This window comes from Antedon mediterranea, chromosome 3, assembly GCF_964355755.1.
Source record: "Antedon mediterranea chromosome 3, ecAntMedi1.1, whole genome shotgun sequence".
In the NCBI taxonomy this organism is placed as follows: domain Eukaryota; kingdom Metazoa; phylum Echinodermata; class Crinoidea; order Comatulida; family Antedonidae; genus Antedon; species Antedon mediterranea.
In genome coordinates, this window is record NC_092672.1 from 3,769,835 (window position 1) to 3,793,573 (window position 23,739).

The 23,739-nt window shown below is 30.1% G+C and overlaps 1 protein-coding gene and 1 long non-coding RNA gene across 6 annotated transcripts in view; one reads left to right on the forward strand and one right to left on the reverse strand.

Annotated features, from left to right (window-relative positions):
• Positions 1-23,739, forward strand: part of LOC140044572 (protein phosphatase Slingshot homolog 1-like) — a 71,926-nt gene that overhangs the window by 22,149 nt on the left and 26,038 nt on the right. The window contains exon 16 of one of the 5 annotated variants that reach the window (XM_072089142.1): positions 7,433-7,670. The exons of 3 other annotated variants lie outside the window; for them this stretch is intronic. In XM_072089142.1, the coding sequence (XP_071945243.1) occupies positions 7,433-7,440 (8 nt within the window). In that variant the 3' untranslated portion in view covers positions 7,441-7,670. Of the gene's footprint in view, positions 1-4,970; positions 5,285-7,432; positions 7,671-23,739 lie in introns of those variants that run through there. One more of the 5 variants, XM_072089144.1, reaches the window with a different exon arrangement.
• On the reverse strand, positions 4,953-14,640 carry LOC140044573 (uncharacterized). The gene is made up of 3 exons (XR_011844469.1): positions 14,596-14,640; positions 5,741-5,846; positions 4,953-5,083 (listed from the first exon to the last, which is right to left on the reverse strand). It is a non-coding gene; the product is annotated as an uncharacterized lncRNA (long non-coding RNA).

Consider the following 23,739-nt stretch of genomic DNA (forward strand, 5'->3'; position numbering starts at 1 on the left):
ACTACCATATTTAATAATAATAATATCCTGGATTTATATAGTGCCTGTTGTGAAACCTCTAAGCGCTAAACATTTTTACCCCAGTCATTTTTTTGGATCAAACATGTTGAAACATACGCCCATAATACAGCTAGTAATCAGCGCAAAGTTGTGTCTTCATCTATTACCGGGTACCCATTTATACACCTGGGTGGAGAGAAGCAAACGTAAGTATCTTGCCTAAGGATACAAGTAATGCGACGAGAGTTGGATTCAAACCTCGATCTCACAATCAGAAGTTGAACATCCCAACACAATGCGCCACACGCCTTACTTATATTTGGCCATATCAAACTAGTTTGATAGTGTAGACAGAGCTTAAGAAATAAATGTTGTTCTATGGTATACAAGTTCTTGTATGCTCCTCCTCCTTAACCTGTGTTGTACTTGGCTCTCTCACTCGCATCAAGTGTTTCTTTCCAATTCCAAATATGCAGAAGTTCAACAATCTTTCTAAGCAGATTTACAGTATTATGGAGATTTCATTTTTGTCAACCTAGAATTTATATCACAATATTGAGTCGCGATTCGCATACATATTTGTTTTCTTTTTGCGGACCGTGTAAAATCAGCTCACGCTCGCTGGATCACCTCTTAAAATACTGTATGGTCGTTAAATATGTTCAGCGCTTAAAAGGTTTCACAACATTAGGCGCTATATAAATCCAGGATATTATTATTATTGTTGTTAATACTAACAATAAAAACGTCAAATAATTTCAAACACAATTTTAACATAAAAATAACAATCAATAATAAGAAAACGGGTCAAATATACTATAGCATATATATTGAAATATGAAAACTGTTTAAACTTTGAATATGGGTCGGGGTTGCATCGTACCGTGAGATGATGGATGAAAATTCTCACTTTAGTAATTACTTACATATACATTTAAAAAATCTGTGAACAACTGATTATGACTTAAATAATGGATGTGAATATGCACTCCAGTAATATGATCATGAATAAGAAAATATGCATCATTATTATCATAAGTATCAACCATATAATGTTGTGATTATGACGAATAAAAACGATACAATAAATGATGAAGAATAAAACAATACAATAAATGATGATGAATAAAAACAATACAATAAATGATGATGAATAAAAACAATACAATAAATGATGATGAATAAAAACAATACAATAAATGATGATGTATAAAAACAATACAATAAATGATGATGAATAAAAACGATACAATAAATGATGATGAATAAAAATGATACAATAAATGATGATGAATAAAAACAATACAATAAATGATGATGAATAAAAACGATACAATAAATGATGATGAATAAAAACAATACAATAAATGATGATGAATAAAAACGATACAATAAATGATGATGAATAAAAACAATACAATAAATGATGATGAATAAAAACAATACAATAAATGATGATGAATAAAAACAATAAATGATGATGAATAAAAACAATACAATAAATGATGATGAATAAAAACAATACAATAAATGATGATGAATAAAAACGATACAATAAATGATGATGAATAAAAACAATACAATAAATGATGATGAATAAAAACAATACAATAAATGATGATGAATAAAAACAATACAATAAATGATGATGAATAAAAACAATACAATAAATGATGATGTATAAAAACAATACAATAAATGATGATGAATAAAAACGATACAATAAATGATGATGAATAAAAATGATACAATAAATGATGATGAATAAAAACAATACAATAAATGATGATGAATAAAAACGATACAATAAATGATGATGAATAAAAACAATACAATAAATGATGATGAATAAAAACGATACAATAAATGATGATGAATAAAAACAATACAATAAATGATGATGAATAAAAACAATACAATAAATGATGATGAATAAAAACAATAAATGATGATGAATAAAAACAATACAATAAATGATGATGAATAAAAACAATACAATAAATGATGATGAATAAAAACGATACAATAAATGATGATGAATAAAAACAATACAATAAATGATGATGAATAAAAACAATACAATAAATGATGATGAATAAAAACGATACAATAAATGATGATGAATAAAAACAATACAATAAATGATGATGAATAAAAACGATACAATAAATGATGATGAATAAAAACGATACAATAAATGATGATGAATGAAAACGATACAATAAATGATGATGAATGAAAACGATACAATAAATGATGATGAATAAAAACGATACAATAAATAATGATGAATAAAAACGATACAATAAATGATGATGAATAAAAACGATACAATAAATGATGATGAATAAAAACAATACAATAAATGATGATGAATAAAAACGATACAATAAATGATGATGAATAAAAACAATACAATAAATGATGATGAATAAAAACAAATTATGATAAATAAGAATCATGAAATATAATTATTTCATTTACATTTATTAATATCAACAGTTCTCAGCATTTTGAAGATAAGGAAAACTCAAAAATGATAAATACACTCAGAAATGAATTCACTCATGACTGAATTGCATGATCTTGTTATGAGTGTGATTGAAATAAAGAAATAAAAAACAATAATACAATAATTATTATACATAACAACCATATAATAACCATACAACTGTATCATAAATAATCGCATAAAATATAAATAAAGCAATATTATTATTATAAATAAATTCCATGCAATAAAAGTTTCATAAATATATACAGTTATGATTAAATATTATGATTACAAATTTAATGGAATATGATTATTATTATTAATACGTAAATCAATTCATTTATTATGACTACTATTTTTAATATCATAAATAATACCATTATAGATAAAACTTAATCATACAGAAAACCATAAATATAATATGAGTAATTTAAGAAGTGACATAAAAATCATAAAACCACAACAATATTCTATCATAAGTTAAACAAGTACTGTGTACCATATATCGTAAATATTGAATCGCATAAATATTGTCACCATAAAATAAAGTATCCATTACAATTACATTCGTTATTTCAAATGTATGTTAATGATAATTATGTACTTTTTACAGCGTTACATCCTTTAAAACATAACCATCTAGAGAATTATAAATTTATTTATTTATTATTTTAACATTTATAAAGCATTTAACATAATCAAATATCGACAACAATCTGTTTTGCATATATGGTTCTGTGTTAAATATATATATTGTACATAAAAAATATATTGTATTGAAAGCTTAACTATTAACATAATTATCAGCAATACTATGAAGCCATTATGCACCAAATACATTATTTATGTAAATTATAAGAGAAAGAGAAAAAAAATTTGAGAGTACATCGTCGTTCATTATTCTAAAACTGCTCAATGATGACAGATTATCTTGATTAAACTAGCGAGATTGCATTGTGGTAGAATTGAACTTGTTTTTCCTACAAGTTTCTCCCTGGTATCTTATTACCTCGTCCTTTGGATGAGATGTTAAGTGTGTTGGTTGCCGTGGGCTGGATAATCGTGAGTGATGAGCGTGTTGGTTGATGCAGTGATATAGATAATGTATATTGATAATGTTATTACCATTAATGTGTACTTATTGTGGTTGAAACATGGTTTTAATGTGACATAAAAAAAATGCTCAACTACACAATGTTCTTAATATAAATATTCTGTTACTATGTTTAGGTAATGTTTTGCTAGTATTTATTACAGTTTGTTTCTCCCAAGAGAACTATAATTAATCTATTTAAATCTGGAGGATTTTGTAATTGTTTAATAACGGATAAATAAATAGAATTTTGTGTTAAGTTAATCTAGGTAGTGTAATATGCTGACCCAGCTAATGTGCAGCTCTAGTCAAAAACAATAGTACTTGTATGCATTTTAGTAGCCTCTTGTTGTAAATTTTGTTGACATTTTATACAGAAATAGAAAATCACCTGTTCGAGGAAAAAAATAATTTTGATAGTGTATAGATCATTTAACAATAAAAAAAAACTTCTTATGGTCAGCAGATGACCTACTTTGAGCAAAACTTAAATTATTTGATTATTATTGATTCTAACTAAGTTCATCACAAATATATTTAAATGTCTCCATATTTGTAAATATATAAATAATAGGTACATATTTTCAAAGAATTAGTATTTTTCAGTTTAATTATCTGCTTAAGTTTAAAGTTGTTTTTCTTGTGAAAAATGATTGTATTGGAGCAGGTAGTTTGTTGGATAAAATGCTTGCCTTCCAATCCCTGGTCCTTGGGTTCAATCCTGGCCTCCATCCTAACCCCTCCACTACACGTGACAATTGTTTAGTTCATCTTTTTTTTGTCTTTTATTATTTCATTTCCAAAAACACAACACGCCACCAGCTGTGGCATTTAGTTCTATCCTGTATTGGCGAGTTACTTGCTGTTAGATGTGTATGAAATATTTAAATGATGAGTTTCTTAACTTCTAATTTGATCCCTAAATAGAATATGACTTTAAATATCATTGTTATTGTGGACACATTTTTTAATTTAATCAATCAATAAAGACTATTTAAATGTTGCTTTGAATTTATATGTTACAGCTAAAAACTGTACTAAGAATATATTAGTTAAGTGATCAAATCCATTTTAAATGTTGACAAAGGCAAAAAAACCTAAAAGATGGTATTTGACAGAAGGAAGTGGCTTCTTTGCAAAAATGTTGTTGTGTTTGCCACTGAAAAATGAGGGGGACCACAAACAAGTAGTAGTCCCCAGCCAACCCAACACCCCCCTTCCTCCCCCATTATGTTCACCAATCCATTCAACAATTTATTTCATATAAGTGTGATCGCAAAATAATTTATTATTTAATAATCGTACATTATGTAACCAAATTGGTGTCGTTCCTGCCAACAATAACATTTCATTTTTACTAATTTTATTCTATGGTTTTATCAGCTTAAGAAGAACGCTGTTAAAATTATTCTCAAGTTCGATGATTTTATCACGTTACTCCGTGTTTACACTTGAAATTGTCCGTTCTTCATTAGCGAATTACTTTGCGGCTACATCTAAAAAAGATTGTTGGAAAGTTACATCTCGTAATTTGACAAGTTTTTTGCTGCTGGCTATCAAACATCAAAATAAACAAAATACTGTTTGAACACAACAGAAAGTTGACAGGGAACTAATTATTGAAAATTGTCTTTATCAAGGACACATAGTAAGGTTTGCCATTTCAGATATTGTACATCGTATATATTTAGTTTACATAAATTTGTTTTAAAATTTCATTTATAATCTAGGTATATAGCCTTGACATATTAAAGAGAATGTTACAAATTAAAAATTAAAAATCCATTTGAGACTTTCTTTCTATATCCATTAGAATTTAAGTAATTTATTTTAAAGTCATAAATATTTGTAAATACTATACAGTATTTATTATCTGCTGTAGAGTTTAATTTTTAATTCAGTAGTATCTTCCCAGTACAATTGCAGTCAATTTAATACTCCTTGTGTATGGATTCATGCAATAGAAAACATTTCTTTCACGAACAAACAACCTGAAGTGGGGAAGTTAGGTTCAATTTTGGCTGCAATATTGGACCCAAAATTGCAGATAACAATAAACATACAACCTCTATCTCAACCCCTCTTTCTAATAATAGATATTTATGTACTGTAAGTGTATAATAGTACTACAATATACTGTTGTTATATCTTACATTTTCAAGGTCTCCCAAGTGTTTTTGATTATGCAAATCAAAAGATCTATCAGTGTTTAATTTTCCAATTATTCTTTTCCAAAAATTCAATTTTTGCTAGGTTTTTCTGTGAAAGAAAATGCAAAAATAGAGTTATACTCTGTCTACACCACCAAACTGGTTTGACAAGAAATTCCCAAATAGGGTAGTGATATGACCAAATATGGTAGTAATGACATCATCATGTCCATATATGGGCACATCACATTTTTTTTGTCAAATAAAGTTTGATAGTGTAGACAGAGCTTTACAATAGGAAAATGAAGTTGGTGTGAGAATATATACTTGAACAGATTAAGAACGACAAGGCTTTTAGACAAGTTGCTTTTAATATTTTACTTTGCATGCTTGGCAGCTAATCCAAGTAAATGCATCATACATTTCATTGAATTTGCATTGTAAAATAGCGCCTTTAGCTGTGCTTTAGAAAGCATAGCCAGCATACAATAGTTCTTGAAAAAAACAAGAACCTAAACAAATATTGTTTTTATTATTTCAGTATGTTATTCTACTCGGCGATGGATCCAGGGGGGTTGCGCTTGGAGCGCATGCTTCTCTTTTTGACTGTTAACTGGAATTATGAACTATTTTTTAATGTCTATTTTTGACAGACTATTTAAACATAATGTAGCGGGCTTCTCTCTTTGACTGTTAACTGGAATTATGAACTATTTTTTAATGTCTATTTTTGACAGATTATAAACATAATGTAGCGGGCTTCTCTCTTTGACTGTTAACTGGAATTATGAACTATTTTTTAATGTCTATTTTTGACAAACTATTTAAACATAATGTAGCGGGCTTCTCTCTTTGACTGTTAAATTGAATTATGAACTATTTTTTTATATCTATTTCTTACAGACTATATTAACATAATGTTAGCGCTCCTGATCCCGCCCCTGCTACCTTGTTTATTTATTTTATTTTATTTCATGTCTTTAGGCAATGTGGCCAAGTATTACCAATAGTGAATTAATCACTGTCCTATCAGATAGGTTGTAATCCCCCTGATACAGGGGCTATTTTGTGAACCAGTTCACCAGGGTAACCCCCTACTCTTTTCGAATAATGAACTGGGTTCTTTAAAGTGCACACAGGTTATAACTGTGTACACTGGACCTACGGTTTATAGTTCTTATCCGAGAAGACTTGTTCCACCACCAGAACTAGTTAAAGTTAAACTTATATTTAACAATTTGATATTTCATGATTAATTTATTGATGAAAAGTCATAGTATTTTTAAATTTGTACAGGCTATAAAAGGCAGACCTAGAGAACTGCGTTATATCGATTTATTGAACAGAATGTACCAATACACTCCAGCATACAGTCAGTGTAATCCCATATTTTAATTTGTTAATACCCCAGGTATCCTTGTCATATACTCTTTGTAATAACAAATAATTTATAAGAAAAAAATTAATTAAGCAAAACAAATTGATCATTTATTCGCATCATGCCCAAAGCAAAATTTTTTTTAAATTATTTAATTTCCATAAATTAAATTCTGGCAAGCAGTAGATTGAATAATTTTATTATCATCTTCTTATTAAGGAAAATTAGATACTGTATCATGTTACGGTATAATAGCTGAAGAGAGCAATGCATTTTAATCTGTTCATTAATGCTGTACTTAAACTCTTTTCACACAGAATTGTAGCAATATTGTTATAAGAGTGACCAGGAGGAAACATCATGTTACAGTATAATTAGCGAAACTGAGGCAAGTACTTCATCGCTGAAGGCTTGGTTTGCTTTCATGTGTTCTAATGCTGAGCTTAAAGCCCTTTTCACACAAGATTTCGCCAATGCTTATAGTCCAAATCCCTTTCACAAAAATCAGGCTTCTGACTGAGAGTAATAATGGAAACTACCTAACTACTGAAAAAAAAAGTCTTCCTGGTTTTTATAGCAAAATGTGTTGTATTTGACCATTTTAATGGAAATTCATGTTTTTTCATCTTGATTTCTATTACAACTATTTGAGTTATGTACAGTTAACCAGATATTATATTTCACATTCATGTCTGTATCTGAGCTTTAAGCCCTATTTGACCAGGGAGGAGATGTAAATTTCCTTGTTTTGACATAGAATTTTACCAATGCCAGTCAAAGGGAAGCCCTTTCACACAGATCAGGCTTCTGACAGTGATAGTAATGGAATTTGACTAGGTTCAAGCGTGGTTCCCACTAGCGACGCAACACAAGGACATAACGCAACGCAAGTGAATTGACCAATCACAAGTGATGGCTTATTCGCTTGTGATTGCTAACTGTCTATAACTTCGCTTGTCATTGGTTAAAACGCTTGCGTTGCGTTTACGTCCTTGCGTTACGTTCTAGTGGGAACCAAGCTTTAGAAGCGGTCTTACAAAAGCTTTTGGGTCCTTTTTAAACAGATAAGCTGGCCATATTAAAGCACAACTCTCTGTGTGAATAGGAGTTTATTTCTTTTCTTCACAGCTTGGAATGATGCCTGATAATATTATTCTGTCTGCTCTATGTTAATGAATATGTTGTTACATTTTATTTTAAATCAGCTATAACTGATTTGCATATATTCAACCATTAAACTTTGATAGTTTGATATCTACCATCATCTCCTTCATGTCATTGTCACATTATTTTTTGTAATCATTCAATTTGAAATTCTGTATAGATAAAAACATTTCTAACATTAAAATGATTGAAATAAATAATTTATTGTAAAACAAGTGACAGACTTATTATGCATTCAATCAATCAATTAATGATATCATAATGACGTTTAATGTTATTTAATGACATTTAATGATAGTTAATGACATTTTTAAGTGGATTTGTAAAGGTCAATCTTTCTTTCTTGTCTTGTCACTTTAGCAACTCAAAATACTTTGTCACACTATCAAGTTTATTATGAGATCTAGAACAATGATAAAGAATGACAATGACAAGAATGACAATGGTATAAAAAAAACTTTTTTCTTCAGTATATCATACAGTAAACCTTCCTAAAGCTATGTCTACACTATCAAATTAGTTTGAAAAAAAAAGTGTAATGTGCCCAAATAAGATAGTGATATGCCCAGATATGGTAGGGATATGACATCATCATGTCCATATATGGACACATCACATTTTTTTGTCAAATAAAGTTTGATTATATACAGTAAACTGAGCTTAAATTGAATAATTTGATTTTTAAATGTTTTCTTTATTATACCTTGTGAAGTAAATCAGTTTAGTTTTTACTTTGCAAAATAGAATTTTGATTAAAAAAAAGATTGAAAAATGTCTTGGCAAGGGAAAAGTATTAAATTTATTATATTTTATTTTAATATCAAAGCAATATAAAAATAGTCAAAAAAATATTTGGATATTTTTTTGCAGCGGATGTAATTTTTATGTTTTCATGTGGAACAAGCCAATCCATAATGTAACTCTGATAGGCCGCAATTTAAATCCGATAGGGAAAAAAGCGTGTAAACATAGCCGTCCTTTCCGAGACATCTGTGTGTGCAAACCTTAGTAAACAGTATCAAATGACACGTTCTATACACTCGCAATCATTTTGTTTAATCTTTTATACTGTAATATAGTACACACCGAGGAGTTTATACCTCTCAATTTAAAAATAAATAATTGCTTAAGGAAATACCTATATAATCCAACCTACTTTGTTTCGGATTTATATCGTCTTATATTCAACAAAATGTGTTGCAAAGGAACTCTTTAGTGTATATCAGATGATGAAAATAAAACTAGGGCTTACGCCGCCACATGGGGAGAATCGATTTATTTGAAGTAGCATGGAAAGTGGTTGGTAAACATCATCTTCATCATTGTACAATATATTTCAGTTTATGTTAATGCAAATATTTTCAACATATCAATAAAGTACAGCAGTTGGCGATGCTAATTTTGTTTGAATACATTTTTATGGAACGCAGGCATATTAAATAGGATGTTTTATGGCTGTGGTATAAAGTCTAATCATTGTGTATTTATTATTATACAAATCTGTGATTAATTTATTTATGTACATTTCTTATTATAACTGAATATATAATGTTACATAATGGTATTACTAGTTCAGTACTCAATGCAATATATTACATAAAGAGAGAAGTACATAGTTATTTATAATTCATAATTTATTTATATTTCATAATTTATTTATAATTCATAATTTATTTATAATTTATAATTTATTTCGGAACTTCACTTTTGTAACAGTGGCACACTTCACATTTTGAAGGTGCGTCCAACAAAAAATGTATAATAAATGAAAGCATAAGATAGACACAAACATACTTTAACACTTACTTAATCTACATACGGTAACATGTAATAAACTCATTCATTCCCCTCCCTTCCTTTCTCCAAATATAACAAGTACAACATGTAATTTAAATACAGTACATGATTACTACGGTAGTCTTAATCAACACAACCAATCACTAAATTCAACCCCCCCCCCCCCCCCCACCTTACACCTTACTTACTTAATATAAACATACAGTAGTTGTAGGTACTTTAAAAGAAAAATAAAGAAGGCAGGATCAAAGAAAGATCTTAAAACTCTGTCTACACTATCAAAAAAGTGTGATGTGCCCAAATATGGTAGTGATATTCCAAAATATTGTAGTGGTATGACATCATCATGTCCATATATAATAATAATAATAAAAATAATAAATACTTTATTTTAACACGGAATATGGGCACATCACATTTTTTTAAACAAATTAAAATATAGAAACAATAATAGGACACTGCATAAGAAACTTTAAATTTTATTGTTTGTTTTTGCAGACAATATTTATAAAATGTGAGTCAATATTTGTTTTCTGGAAATTAAATTTCATGAATGGAGTTTATACAATAGACCCTCCACCTTATTTCAATGTATAGAGTATAGAAATATAGTTGATATACTATTTTTATAAAGTTTGTATTACAGTGACAGTGGTCCTCCAACGTCTTTTGCCACTCCAGGCACACTAATACCCTTTTCACATCCGCGTAAATTCAATTTTACAAGTTGGGACATCTCAGAAGAAAAGAACAGGCCTCTCATCAGTGTGTTTCTCTCCCGAGATTTCAAAGGGGTCCCCAGGAGATTTTACAGATAATTGTTTTCACACTACAGTATATGCAAACCTGGTTACAAGTTGTTACATTTTGCAGCTGTGAAAATGGTATTGATGAGTGTTGTTTTTAATGTGGCTGAAATGAATAAAATAAATAAAATAAATAAAATAAATAAAATAAATAAAATAAATAAAATAAATAAATAAATAATAATGGTACCTTTTAAGTACTCTCTCTATTCACCAAAATATTGTAATTAAAAATTAATGTTGTTTAGGACAATGAGTACATTGTTTATAACTGTGTTGATTGACCTAGATTAGCAATAATCCTTTAGTCTTTGCCTCTAATAGCCCTAAAGTGGTATACTTGATAATGATTAGAAATTTAGTCACATCTTAAGCCAAATTCATTATGGAATAATGAAATAAGCTTAGGCCTATGACATCAAATGTTTTTAACGCTTGTAGAGTGGCTGTAGTGCGTAGAGCCTGTAAACCTTGGGCTATTTTCTATTTTTAATGCTTTAAATAGTGAATAGTTTGATATAAAAAAAACGTTTTAATACATTTCGTTTTAATACATTAGTTGTGTGTCATTCATAGATTGTTGAAAGTTATACAAATTATTATGTATAACACACCTAATGTGTACTTAGCATTTGATTGGTTGATTCAAATTTACATATCAGGTGCCATCCATTATTTGAATCCATCCTCAATATTGATTAAACAGTTATATTGCAAGTTCAGGGGGTACATTGCATGTTAGTCAACAACTTTTGTTCAAAAGCTGCGGCAAAATTGTGGGCACTGTAATTTTTGTGGGCCTGGGGCCTAGCTTTCGCTAATCACATTAGATGTGTTATGAAACACATTACTTCCTATAAACTTACTACACCCACGTCTATTCACCATACAAACAGTCAAGAATACTTAATCATTTTTTAAAACTTCTTGGCTGTTGCACTCTGATTGAAATAGTACTTAGGATTGAGTATGTGTCGGTTGAAAACGAATCTCAAGTTCATGAATTTCTGTGTTACCTTGCATCTTAAATAACCTGTTGACACCATCACACTTTACACTGATGATTGTTACTTATATCACTATAGCAACAACTCTTTAAGTTTGGTCATTGACTTTATAACAACCCTCTAAAAGCATTAGGATCCATGTGGAATTGAAAAAATATATAAGTTGGATTATTGTAATTGAAAAATAAAAATACAATCGGCTGAAAGAAAAGTGTGTAAGAATTTTAATTTGCGTTCCATTGAGGAGGAACACATTTTTTAAACTAAATACGGTGATTAAAATCATGAATAAGTAATTTAAAACACTGTCTATTATCTGCAGTGTATCATAATATAATGATGAGTTGTTCACACTGTGTGCCCTAAAGCCTTTAAAACAATAGATGTGCAAATCTGTGTATGTATAGCTTTTCGTTTGGTTTCCATTTCAGTGTTATTTTGTGTGTTGTTATTATTATTATTTGTGTAGGTCTACTGTTAGTGTTAGTGTTAAGCGGAGTTGGGTAGCCGAGTGGTCAGGACACTTGACTGTCATACAGAGAGCCCCGAGTTCACTTCCCGACAACTCCCAGTTCACTCAGCTGTAAAAGAGTACTGTACCTGATTGAAAATGCTAGGGAGAAAAAGTCGACGTGGAAAGAAATTGGCCACCCTACCACATAATGCTAAGGCTTAATACAATGAGCTCCTAAAAGCTCCTTTCCCTACTTTCAGAATGAACATGAGACTTGCCTTTTTTTTACTGTTAAGCCACCCTAACATCAAATATTAGTATTTATATAAACAATAATTTCATTGAAATTGTTGTTGAAAGTTATCCTGAAGTTAAAATAAACAAAAATGGTATCAACACCTATACAGTAATCATACATACTGTAAGACATTTTGATCATCATTTTTGCGTAGGTATGTATACTGTGATGCATACCAAATTACAGTAGCTCAAATATGTTACGTAAGTCTACAAACTGTTTAGGGTTCTATTCAATGGTGGTAGGCCTGATCTTAAGTCTTGTACAAGACCTGAAGGATTATTTTTTCTGTGATTTTTTTGTTGGATTTCCCCGTCATCAGATTCGTATTCTACCTAATGTTTAATAATCATAATCATGTTGTGAATTTGCCTATGCTTTTAGAAATATTTTTTCAGATCTAGATTGCTTTAAGTAATTCCCAAGCAAGTGCTTGTAACTTCTTGAGATTTCTAAATTTGATTTTATGATAGAAATTATTTATGAGTTTTTTAACAAAATATGTTTATAGCCTATAAAATATTTTTGTCTTATGGTATATTTTATGAGTTTCATTGAATGAGTTGACTCTTCGATCTATGTTCGTTATTTTCACAATTTTGTAGGTCTTTGAATTGTTATTATTATTGAATATTATTGAATAATCTGTATCACAGCATTTAAATGTTTTTCCAGGAATGGAGTTTAAGAGAGGATTTAAAAAAAAAAACATTTAGTTGAAAAATATTATCTCTATTCTACTTTTTGATTTTGAGAATTAATTAATTTCTGTTGTACAGTAGTATAGAGTATCACGGTGCTGACGTCACGACGGTAGGTGGCGCTGCGTGGTTGCTAGCGCAACCAAAAATACGTTCAACCTGCCTGAGTGACTCCAAGGTCACCAATGGTTTGGCATAGGCTTATTGAAGTAGTCATTTTAAAACTTAATAATTTTCAATAAAAACAAACTAAAATTTCAAAAGATCACTAAATATTTGTTTTTAATAATCTATTTATTCTTCAACTACAGTTTAAATTTTTGTTTAATTAAGCTAAGATACATAATTTGATAGAAATACAGATCTTTACAGTTTATCAACATAGTAGCGCTGAACGCATTTTTTGGTTGGCTAGCAACCATGCAGCGCCCTCTGTTGTTGTGACGTCACACCGTGATACTCTATATAGATCTCTTTTTGTCGCTTTTGTTTCAACGTTGAATTATTGTTGAGGAGTTTTTACCATTGACACCAATTTCAGGAAAATATTGTGTTTAAATTATGGTTCTGACCTGTTTTAAACTAAGTTCAGTAATGTAAACAAAGAAATAAAAACATATTTTGTTGAAAATAAGTTTGATGCTGTAAGTTCAAAGAAAGTGAAAGATTTACATGTCACCCCTTTCAAAACAATATGTTCCAAACATCTTATCTTATGAGATCAAAGAAAATAGCAACAAAACGTGTTCCTATTGTCCAGTTATTACATGAGGTCATTCCTTGGTCATTTAAACCTTTTTGTACTAATGCGTACTATATATAATATGCTTTTGACTTTTGCCGACCATTAGTAAACCACAGTTCCTAATGCTACATAATCAACAGCTTTTTGAATGTCATAAATGCATATATATACATTCTAGATATTTGCATTTAGTCTGTAAACACATCTCATATTTTGAATTTAATGTGAATCATGTGTTGATGTTTCATTGGTATTTGAACAAATCAACTCAACTTAAAATAGAGTAGCCGATACTGTTTCTTTGACCTCTCTACAACTAAAACATACTCCTGGTTTGGCCCGTCTTTTAGACTCATCTAATATTGTGCTCCAGGTTTTTCCATTTTTTTCTCCCGGATTACAAAGATAACAGAATATCAATTTGTCGATAACGATAACAATTTCACAAGAGGAATTTTCTTTTTTGTTGTTTATCCAATAGAAAGAAAGTACTAAAAATGGTACTTACTACAACGTTTTTATACGACTTACTACACTCCTTACTTCTCCTGGCTGTTTTCTGTTTTTGGCAGGATTCTTTGTTTTGTGTAACTTTGATCTGGCTCATCAAATTATATTTTTGTCTACCGTACCTGCCAAGTCATGCTATTTTCTTTTTTGTTGTTGCCATTTTGTTTGGTTGTCATTTATGACTATCTTACCATTATTGGTCTTCTTTTCTTAATTAAGAAAAAATAAAGTAAATATTATAGAAAAACAGTAGAAAAGAGCAAGGGGAGGCAGAGAGGAAGAATATACATAACATTATAAAGAAGCTTTAAAAACTAAAAAGCGGCCAACGAATAAGACCAAGATAATTACCTAGTGAGGTCATAATTTATGACATTGAAATATAATTTAAACATCAAGTATTAGTCGAACAAAATGTATATTAGTTTCACTGATTTAAGTCTCTATGTGCTTATGCAAATTTTTGTACAATAACCATCAAAAGTGTTCGAGAAAACGTATTAATCTAAAATCACTAGAAATTGGGACATTTAATCATGTATTGGCGATCCCTATGGACCAATTCATATCATGATAGTCTTATTCAGTCATATATAGTTCCAGATAAACATACTGTTTTTCCTCCTAGCTTAACATTAGTTGTGTGCGCTAATCGCTAGCAAATCTTTAAAAAAAAAGAGTTATACTATTGTTCTAATTACAGTTTTTCCAAAGTATATGTTGTTGCAAGATGGAGTACCAGCAGTCTCTTCCTCTCAGTGATACGTAGTATTTTAGTAAAGGCTGTTTTAAATTACAGTAGTTTTATTTGGCTAAAATAGAGATTTGTTTTTTATTTTAAAATATTTATCTACAAAGAAATGTTGATATATAAAGATAGCTGTAGTTTTACCTTTTAGATTTTAAAAAACCCTTGGTCCTCACAGTTAAAATCTTTTCTGTCTGCACTAAAACATTAACACAACTATTTATATCATTATTCACTTTTGCATGTTGTTCATTTTTTAAACAGTTCAGTAACAAACTATATTTCAAGTATATGATTTACATAGCCAGAAGGAATTCAGGAATTCATCAAATTCTGGTCTTCCTAAAGATGTCAACACGTTTAATCAATTTTATCTTGTAATTAATTATATAATGTTGACTTAATCTCTTGAGCAGAGTGTTGAAAAGCAATCTATCGAAATAAGTCTGTGATCATTCAATCAATCTGCATAATATCCTTTATGAATTGTTTTCCTTAAATTGTTCCAGTTCTTTCAACTCTACTTAGACTAGTCCTACAGAGAGTATCTTTTGACCTCTCTGTGACTTGAAAGTGTGATCTGTAAGATGGTAGAGAATTGATGAATGTCTTAGTTTGAGAAAGCAGTGTGGCGTAATAGTAGAGATATTGCGGCATGGGTTCGAGACTTATGTGAGATCCAAACAATTTGTCAATGCAAAAGATAGGACATTACTGTCAAGCCTGTTTTTCCTGTAGTGCCCATTTCAAACTAGATACGAAGAGCAAAAATGCTAGAAAATAGGCCTTAAACTTAAGACAATGTTATGGCCAAATCTCTAGCTAGCTTTCATCTACTTATGTAGGCCTAAATCTATCTTTTCTTCAGTTGCTTAAGGCTTGCACTTGTCACTTTTTGTGGAAAAAAGAACTCCTCCTTAAAAATCCTGGCTACGGGTTTGACTGTATGTTGAATTCAGTGCTTCATTTGGCCATTTTTAGGCCCTGTCTGCTATATCATAATCTTCGAGCATACCATACACTGTTGTGCCATGATACTTTTTCTCATTGCCTCGTCCTTTGGATGGGATTTAAAGACGTACATGCATTGAGCATGTAATAAAAAAAGAACTTGTTTACACTATTCGAAAAGAATCCTTGATTAATGAGAATTATGGTTTAATTTAAATGTATTTATAATTTCTCTTTCCTTGATTTACTAGGTTTATAAGATTTATTTGGATAATGTCTGATTTCAAGATTTTTTCTCACAACACTTCATCAATCATAACTAACAATAAATTATAAAGTTTAGTAAAATGTTTTTTGGCTTCATATTTCTGCAATAATTGAGGTTTTTATTAGTTCACAATCTTTGACCATATACTAAAGCTGTGTCCACACTATCAAACTATTTTGACAAACAAAAAGTGTGATGTGCCCACATATGGTAGTGATATGCCCACATATGGTAGTGATATGACATCATCATGTCCATATATAGGCACATCACATTTTTTTTATCACAAAGTTTGATAGTGAAGATGTATAAAGAAGCATTCTAACTACATTTATCAAAGAAGTGTCGACTTGAAGTCAAAACTTTATTCTCTCGTTAATTTATCGGTGCTTTTTCAGTGATTATAGCAATATTAACGGCTTTTATCTGATCAGTCTATGAGCTAGGATGGCATACTGTAGGCCTTATGTTTGTTCTCACATATTTTTAAAAACATGCTTAAACTAATACACTCATTGCTATGTTAAGGGTACCCCTGGAGAGCTGGATCTTCAACAACATGTAACGTGCCTAAGATCAACATAAATCATGATGCAGACATTCACTAGAAACAATAAACAATTTCGGAATGGCATTTCAAGGAATATAGTAAAAGCTTGAGTCTTAATTGATGCAACGCAAAAACCTATTACCAATCATAAGCAAAAGTTTGGATGATCAATTGCTTGTTATTGGTCAATTTAGTTGCGTTGTATGTACATCTTTGCATTGCGTCCTAGTAGGAGCTAAACTTAAGAACCAGTTAAGCTTAAATCCCGCTTGGACGCAATGCAGTGACGTCGGCGCAACGCAAATCAGTTGACCAATAACAAGAGTTTGAATAACAAAGTAAACTGCTAATGCTCATGCTAATAATTTTTTAATCAAATTCGTATAATGCTCTGTCTACACTATCAAACTTTATGTTACAACAAAATGTACCCATATATGGACATGATGATATCATATCACTAATATATTTGGGCATATCACTACCATATTTGGTCACATCATACCTTTTTTTGTCAAACTACTGAATACTGAATACTGAAAATGCTTTATTTGTCCAGGCATCATCATCATAAAATAACAACAGAAATTCTTCTTGAAGATTGACAATTATTAGTAAAATAATAAATAGATATACAATATAATATATTATGTACACACACATAATTGCACAAAAAAAAAAAAAAAAAAAAAAATATAAAGTTTTAGTGGCAGTCTAGGATTTTAAAATAGGGGAAGCTTAGAGCCTAAAAATGGTGAAATTAAGTGCTGAACTTAACTTAATGTCTTATCTTATCGTAATTTACCAAATTCTGGACTCCCTTTTGGATCTTGCTATGGGTGTGTACTTTATGTCACAAAAAAAGAGAGTAGGCTAAAGGCAAACTTGTTAATGAATATTATAGTTTAACTCTCATGAAATACCACATTCAGGTGATACTTAAAATGTTTATCTGAATTGATTACCAACATTGGTAGTAATAGCGCTATATTTCATATTTGCTGTGTATGTAATGGTACATTTATTACCATTATCCATCACGTCTCATAACATGAAACATGATAAAGCACATACTTGAAACTAATACATTAATTTTTAAATTATTACAATAATGAAATTGCACATCCATCTTTCAAAACCTACAGTACAGCTATAGTGACAGATCATGGTCAGACTAAAATTAAAAACTAAAAAATCCTAACATTTTATAATTTTCATTATAGTTCCAAGGGAAGGGTCAAGACATAGAAAGTTCTGAATAATTATTTATAGTTTCAATGTATTTAATTTAATTCAATTATTCAATTTAATATTATTGATATAATAAAAGTGGATCATATGTAGAATTGATTCTACTACATTTGTATTTTCCACAAAAAAAATCGTGCATGAAAAATATGTACTGTGATAGGCTTAATTTATGTATTATTATCGAGTAATTCACAGTATGCAATTTGGTTTTAACAGCTTGAAAGAAGTTGATAAATATCGCATGATGGACTAAAACAAGGTAATTCAACAATGTGTTACTAGAAAGCTTTCGATTTGCGACGAACGACCACCTAACTAGGTCATGTCAAGCGGTGTGTCGTTGGTCATTGCCTGGAACTAGAAACCACCTAAACTGTCTTAAGATGGGGATTGAGGAAACCTGTCCCAACTTCCCCCTCCCCCCCCCCCCCCGATTGTGAATAATGAAATGACATAACCTGTTGGTGGTCGTTTGTTGAATTGAAAGCTCCACATTGTATGAAAGTAGAATTTTAAAATAGTCCTTTATTTTAATCGAATATGTTTGAGATATCATGTATAGAAAACAAGCAAATATGAAGGTGAATCGCAACTTCCTTGACCAAAATTGCATCGCGTTGAGTAAACATTCATTGGAGTTGTGACTTGGTGGTATGCTTGGCTACCAATCCAAGAGTCCTAGGTTCGAGTCCTGTCATACGTTAGGATTTTTTCTAATGACAAATTTCAACTCCACTCCCACAGACTTGAAATAAGACTTTGTTTATGTAGAGCATCTTGTGTATATCTTGTGAACGGAATTGCCCCTTTTTAAAGGATAGTGAATGAATTCGCTTATGGTTATCCTTTGCAATTTGCCTAAATATATAAAAACACAACAAAAAGGAATACAAATGATTCGAAAAAAAAGAAGATGCAAAGTGTATGCATAATTGACCTAAAACATTCTATGATTAAGATTCAAAGTGCGTCTACCTTTGTTTAGACTAAAAATCATTATTAAATCAGTCGTTATCAATAATATATTTGTTTCCGCCAAAAGGCCAGACATAAGGTTACTGAATAAGTTCATATTACCTAAAAGGTTTGTCTGCCCTTTGATATGACATAAATAAGAACTTAATAATTGAACTGTATTATTAATTAAACTATATTAAATTCTATTTTTAAAAAAAGAATTTATTGTAGTTATTGATATTTAGTTATATTGTGTTGAAAACTATAAAAAACAACATAGATTTTTGTCAATACAGTTGTGTGAACACACGCACACAGGTGGTATATTTCGTACCAAGTTTACCTGGATAAGCCAACAATAGCCTGTGCTCTCCAGAAGAAGAGCTTTGATAGAAAAAGTTAAAAGTTTCTAGAGAACCGCTCTATAAAAATGAACTAATCCATCAACCATGAATTAGAGTTACTGTACAACTGACAAAATGTTAGGAAAGCAATAGAAATAGCTTCTTCCGACAAGATTACAACAGGAATATATCAGTTGTGAGGTGTTTTAATCACTGAAATTTTATTGTTGTATATGCCTAATAAAGTTAAACCACAGATTCGATGTTTTCAAAACGTTCATAAACGTAGCTTAAAGATGTATTGTCCCCCTGAAAAAAATAATTTGTAACCATTTTTTTTAATATGCCATTTTAATGTAACATAATAGTTATCCACTTTGACCACAAATTGGATCGAAAAAAAATGTATTTACCTGAAAAAACTGTACTTTAAAGCAAAAAAATTGTCAAATTGGCTGCCAGCCAATGGGTTTTTGGTTGAATGAATTTAACCATTTATTTTGTCATTTTAAATTGTGAAAACATAATTTTTTTTTGTTTTTTTTTTCTACGGAAGTGATTAACTTTATTAAAACTACAAATAACATATTCCATTCTGATTTAAATAATCTTCATTTTTCATGTTTTTTGGGGGGGGGCAATAGATCTTTAATTGTTCATAGCTAGAATAGAATTGAACCCACACCCTATCAAATAATAAACTTAAAATGGTGGGTGGTGATGGTTTCAGAGATAGTTCAACCAATAGAGCTTGTTATAGCTTTAGTTCTCACTATAAGTTTAGACACAAAGTAAAGTGGCAAAATTCATAATAAATTCATCTCCTTCCCAAAAATATTTTTAGAATCAAATTTGCGTTTCTAGTGAAGGACAAATTAACGTTGAACTTACCAACGTTTCGTGCATTAGCTTAGGTAGTGGTGTCACTAGAAACGAAAATTTGATTCTAAAAACACAAGTGGCAAATCGTGAATTATTTATAAATTGATCATGCATGTATGTCTTTGTGTACAGATAACCAGGCTTAAAGCTTCTCTAATGGCCGGATACAAACACAATCTTATTTGCTAATTTTAGGTAATTTAGTTTTAAGTTTGCAGCTGTACTCGTCAACGTAAATTATGTCTTGTATTTTAGTTCGCACATTTTATATTTGAAATTATCTTTAACTTCTTAATTTGCCCTTTTTTGTAATTGTCACTTTGTCGCTACACATTAACAAATCCACTTTATCGAAAAAACCATTCAGAATAATCTAAATGAAATTATAGAGAGAAAATTCAAATTTTATCTAATTGAGATGAAAATGATGAGTTTTGCATGATTCCAGGCTTAGAGTCTTACTCAAATCTCTTATTTTATATTATAGCTTTTTTGGCGAGATGAGCTGTAAACTTCACAAGTGAATGACCTGCAAATTGAAGGTCTGTTGAACATGTGCTCTTTCAGCATGCGCTTTCAGTAAAAATAAACATTTACATTGCGACAATTCCAAAAAAATGATCAAAGGCACAAATTTTCTAAGAATAAATTATTTTTCAATTCTTGGTACTGTATTTAAATTTTGTCACTATCATATAAAAATTCTGTAATAAAGCATCACATGTGTTTTCCATGTATTTATTACACACATAAATTACAACTTTTAACCAATAGCCTATCTTACATGTATTATGGAATTTAATTTCCTATAATTTATACTAAACAAGAATATTTCTTACAAAAAACGCTGCTCGCTTATTGTTATTGCTAAGGTCAAGTCTGGGGGTCACTACATCACGCCTAGATACTTCAAGTATCCTATTACAAACAAAAACTTCAATGGACTGTTTTGATAATAATTCAATGATTATCTGACAGCGAATTATATCATGGGACTCATAAATACCAGAATGCTTTGGGATTTGTCGTTAGACTCTTTTCTCAGCCGTTTTTGGATTCAACAGGTGGTACCAATAAATTATAGTGGAGTTTCCATTTTAACAAAAATGTCAAAGTGTAGTACTATAAAGCTGCTTGATTTCATCTAATGAATGAGTCATCTCGTGTATCTGACACTGACAGCGAATTATATCATGGGACTCATAAATACCAGAATGCTTTGGGATTTGTCGTTAGACTCTTTTCTCAGCCGTTTTTGGATTCAACAGGTGGTACCAATAAATTATAGTGGAGTTTCCATTTTAACAAAAATGTCAAAGTATAGTACTATAAAGCTGCTTGATTTCATCTAATGAATGAGTCATCTCGTGTATCTGACAGCGAATTATATCATGGGACTCATAAATACCAGAATGCTTTGGGATTTGTCGTTAGACTCTTTTCTCAGCCGTTTTTGGATTCAACAGGTGGTACCAATAAATTATAGTGGAGTTTCCATTTTAACAAAAATGTCAAAGTGTAGTACTATAAAGCTGCTTGATTTCATCTAATGAATGAGTCATCTCGTGTATCTGACAGCGAATTATATCATGGGACTCATAAATACCAGAATGCTTTGGGATTTGTCGTTAGACTCTTTTCTCAGCCGTTTTTGGATTCAACAGGTGGTACCAATAAATTATAGTGGAGTTTCCATTTTAACAAAAATGTCAAAGTGTAGTACTATAAAGCTGCTTGATTTCATCTAATGAATGAGTCATCTCGTGTGACGTAGCGGGCTAGAGCAGCAGCGTGAAAAATACTGACATGTAGACTGAGAATCCGACATTTAGCCCAGCAGCAACTCCAGCACTTTTAATTTTCATCATTGGAACAAAAATGTAGGTGTTAGGCATGAATATTGATGTTTGATTTTATTTAAAAATCTATGATATGGAAGATGTCTGCATTAATTTTATTAATTTTTATCCAAATCTATGCTTACATATTTGATCAAGTAATAAAGTGAATTTATTTTGACTTTTACCAAATTTATGAACAAGAAAAGTGAATGATCTATTTTATCCATTTCAGGTCATTAATGTTAGCGGTTTGTCATTCATTAAGTAACACTTTCCATTTTGACTTTTAAATTGGTACTTACCAGTAAAAATGTATCTGTGTAGGTGGTTTAAAAAAATTTAAATAAATGATGTTCTTTTAAGAATATGTGTCATGCTCTGTTTTAATATTTAGTTCTATGAAACATACAGAAAATTGAATAAACCATATTAAATAATGCTGTAGAATAATAAAAACACTTGATTTACTTTGGTAAAAATCTTACCATGGGCTAAGCCTGTTTTCCACACGTGAATCCAATGTCACTTCACCAAGATTACAGATTAAAAGCTCTCAACTATTATTTTAGGAATCTATTCAAATCATTTTTTCTTTGGATCATCCAAAAGAAAAAATTATTTGAATACTATACAAAGATCCGGATAAACCTTTATACTAATATTTTCAGAATCATTTATCACCTTGTTATTTACGGTCAAAAGTATTGGCACGTGGATAAGTTTATTATTAATGATGATGTTGAAAAGGTGGCTAGGAACTTGAAACTTAAATGGAGATGTTGAAAGCAATGTCATAGTAATAATAAACATCGTATTAATGCTGCAACTGTCATTGACTTTTGCTGCAACTGTCATTGACTTTTGCTGCAACTGTCATTGACTTTTGCTGCAACTGTCATTGACTTTTTCTGCAACTGTCATTGACTTTTGCTGCACTGTCATTGACTTTTGATAACAGAAATCTACATTTGTGACAGCAATACTTCATTTTGGCAACAATTTTTTACTGGTTGTTTTTTTTCCCTGTTAATTTGTTAAGGCCCATTTACACTAGGACGATAACGATCGACGATAAATAGACAAATGTGCATTTTTCATACATAAAACAAAAGAAATATAAAAACTTTTCATTCTAGAACTATAGAATAACCTTCTATGCTTCCTTTGATAAAAATAATATTTTCACACGTCCAATCAAATGACGTCATGATTAGTAAGAGCAATAATATCATGACAATACAACGATTTTATTTTTTTTATTTATCATGATGTCGTTTGATTAGAATTTAAAAAAATATTTTTATCAAAGACAGCATAAATGATATGCTATTCTTCTAGAACGAAAATCTT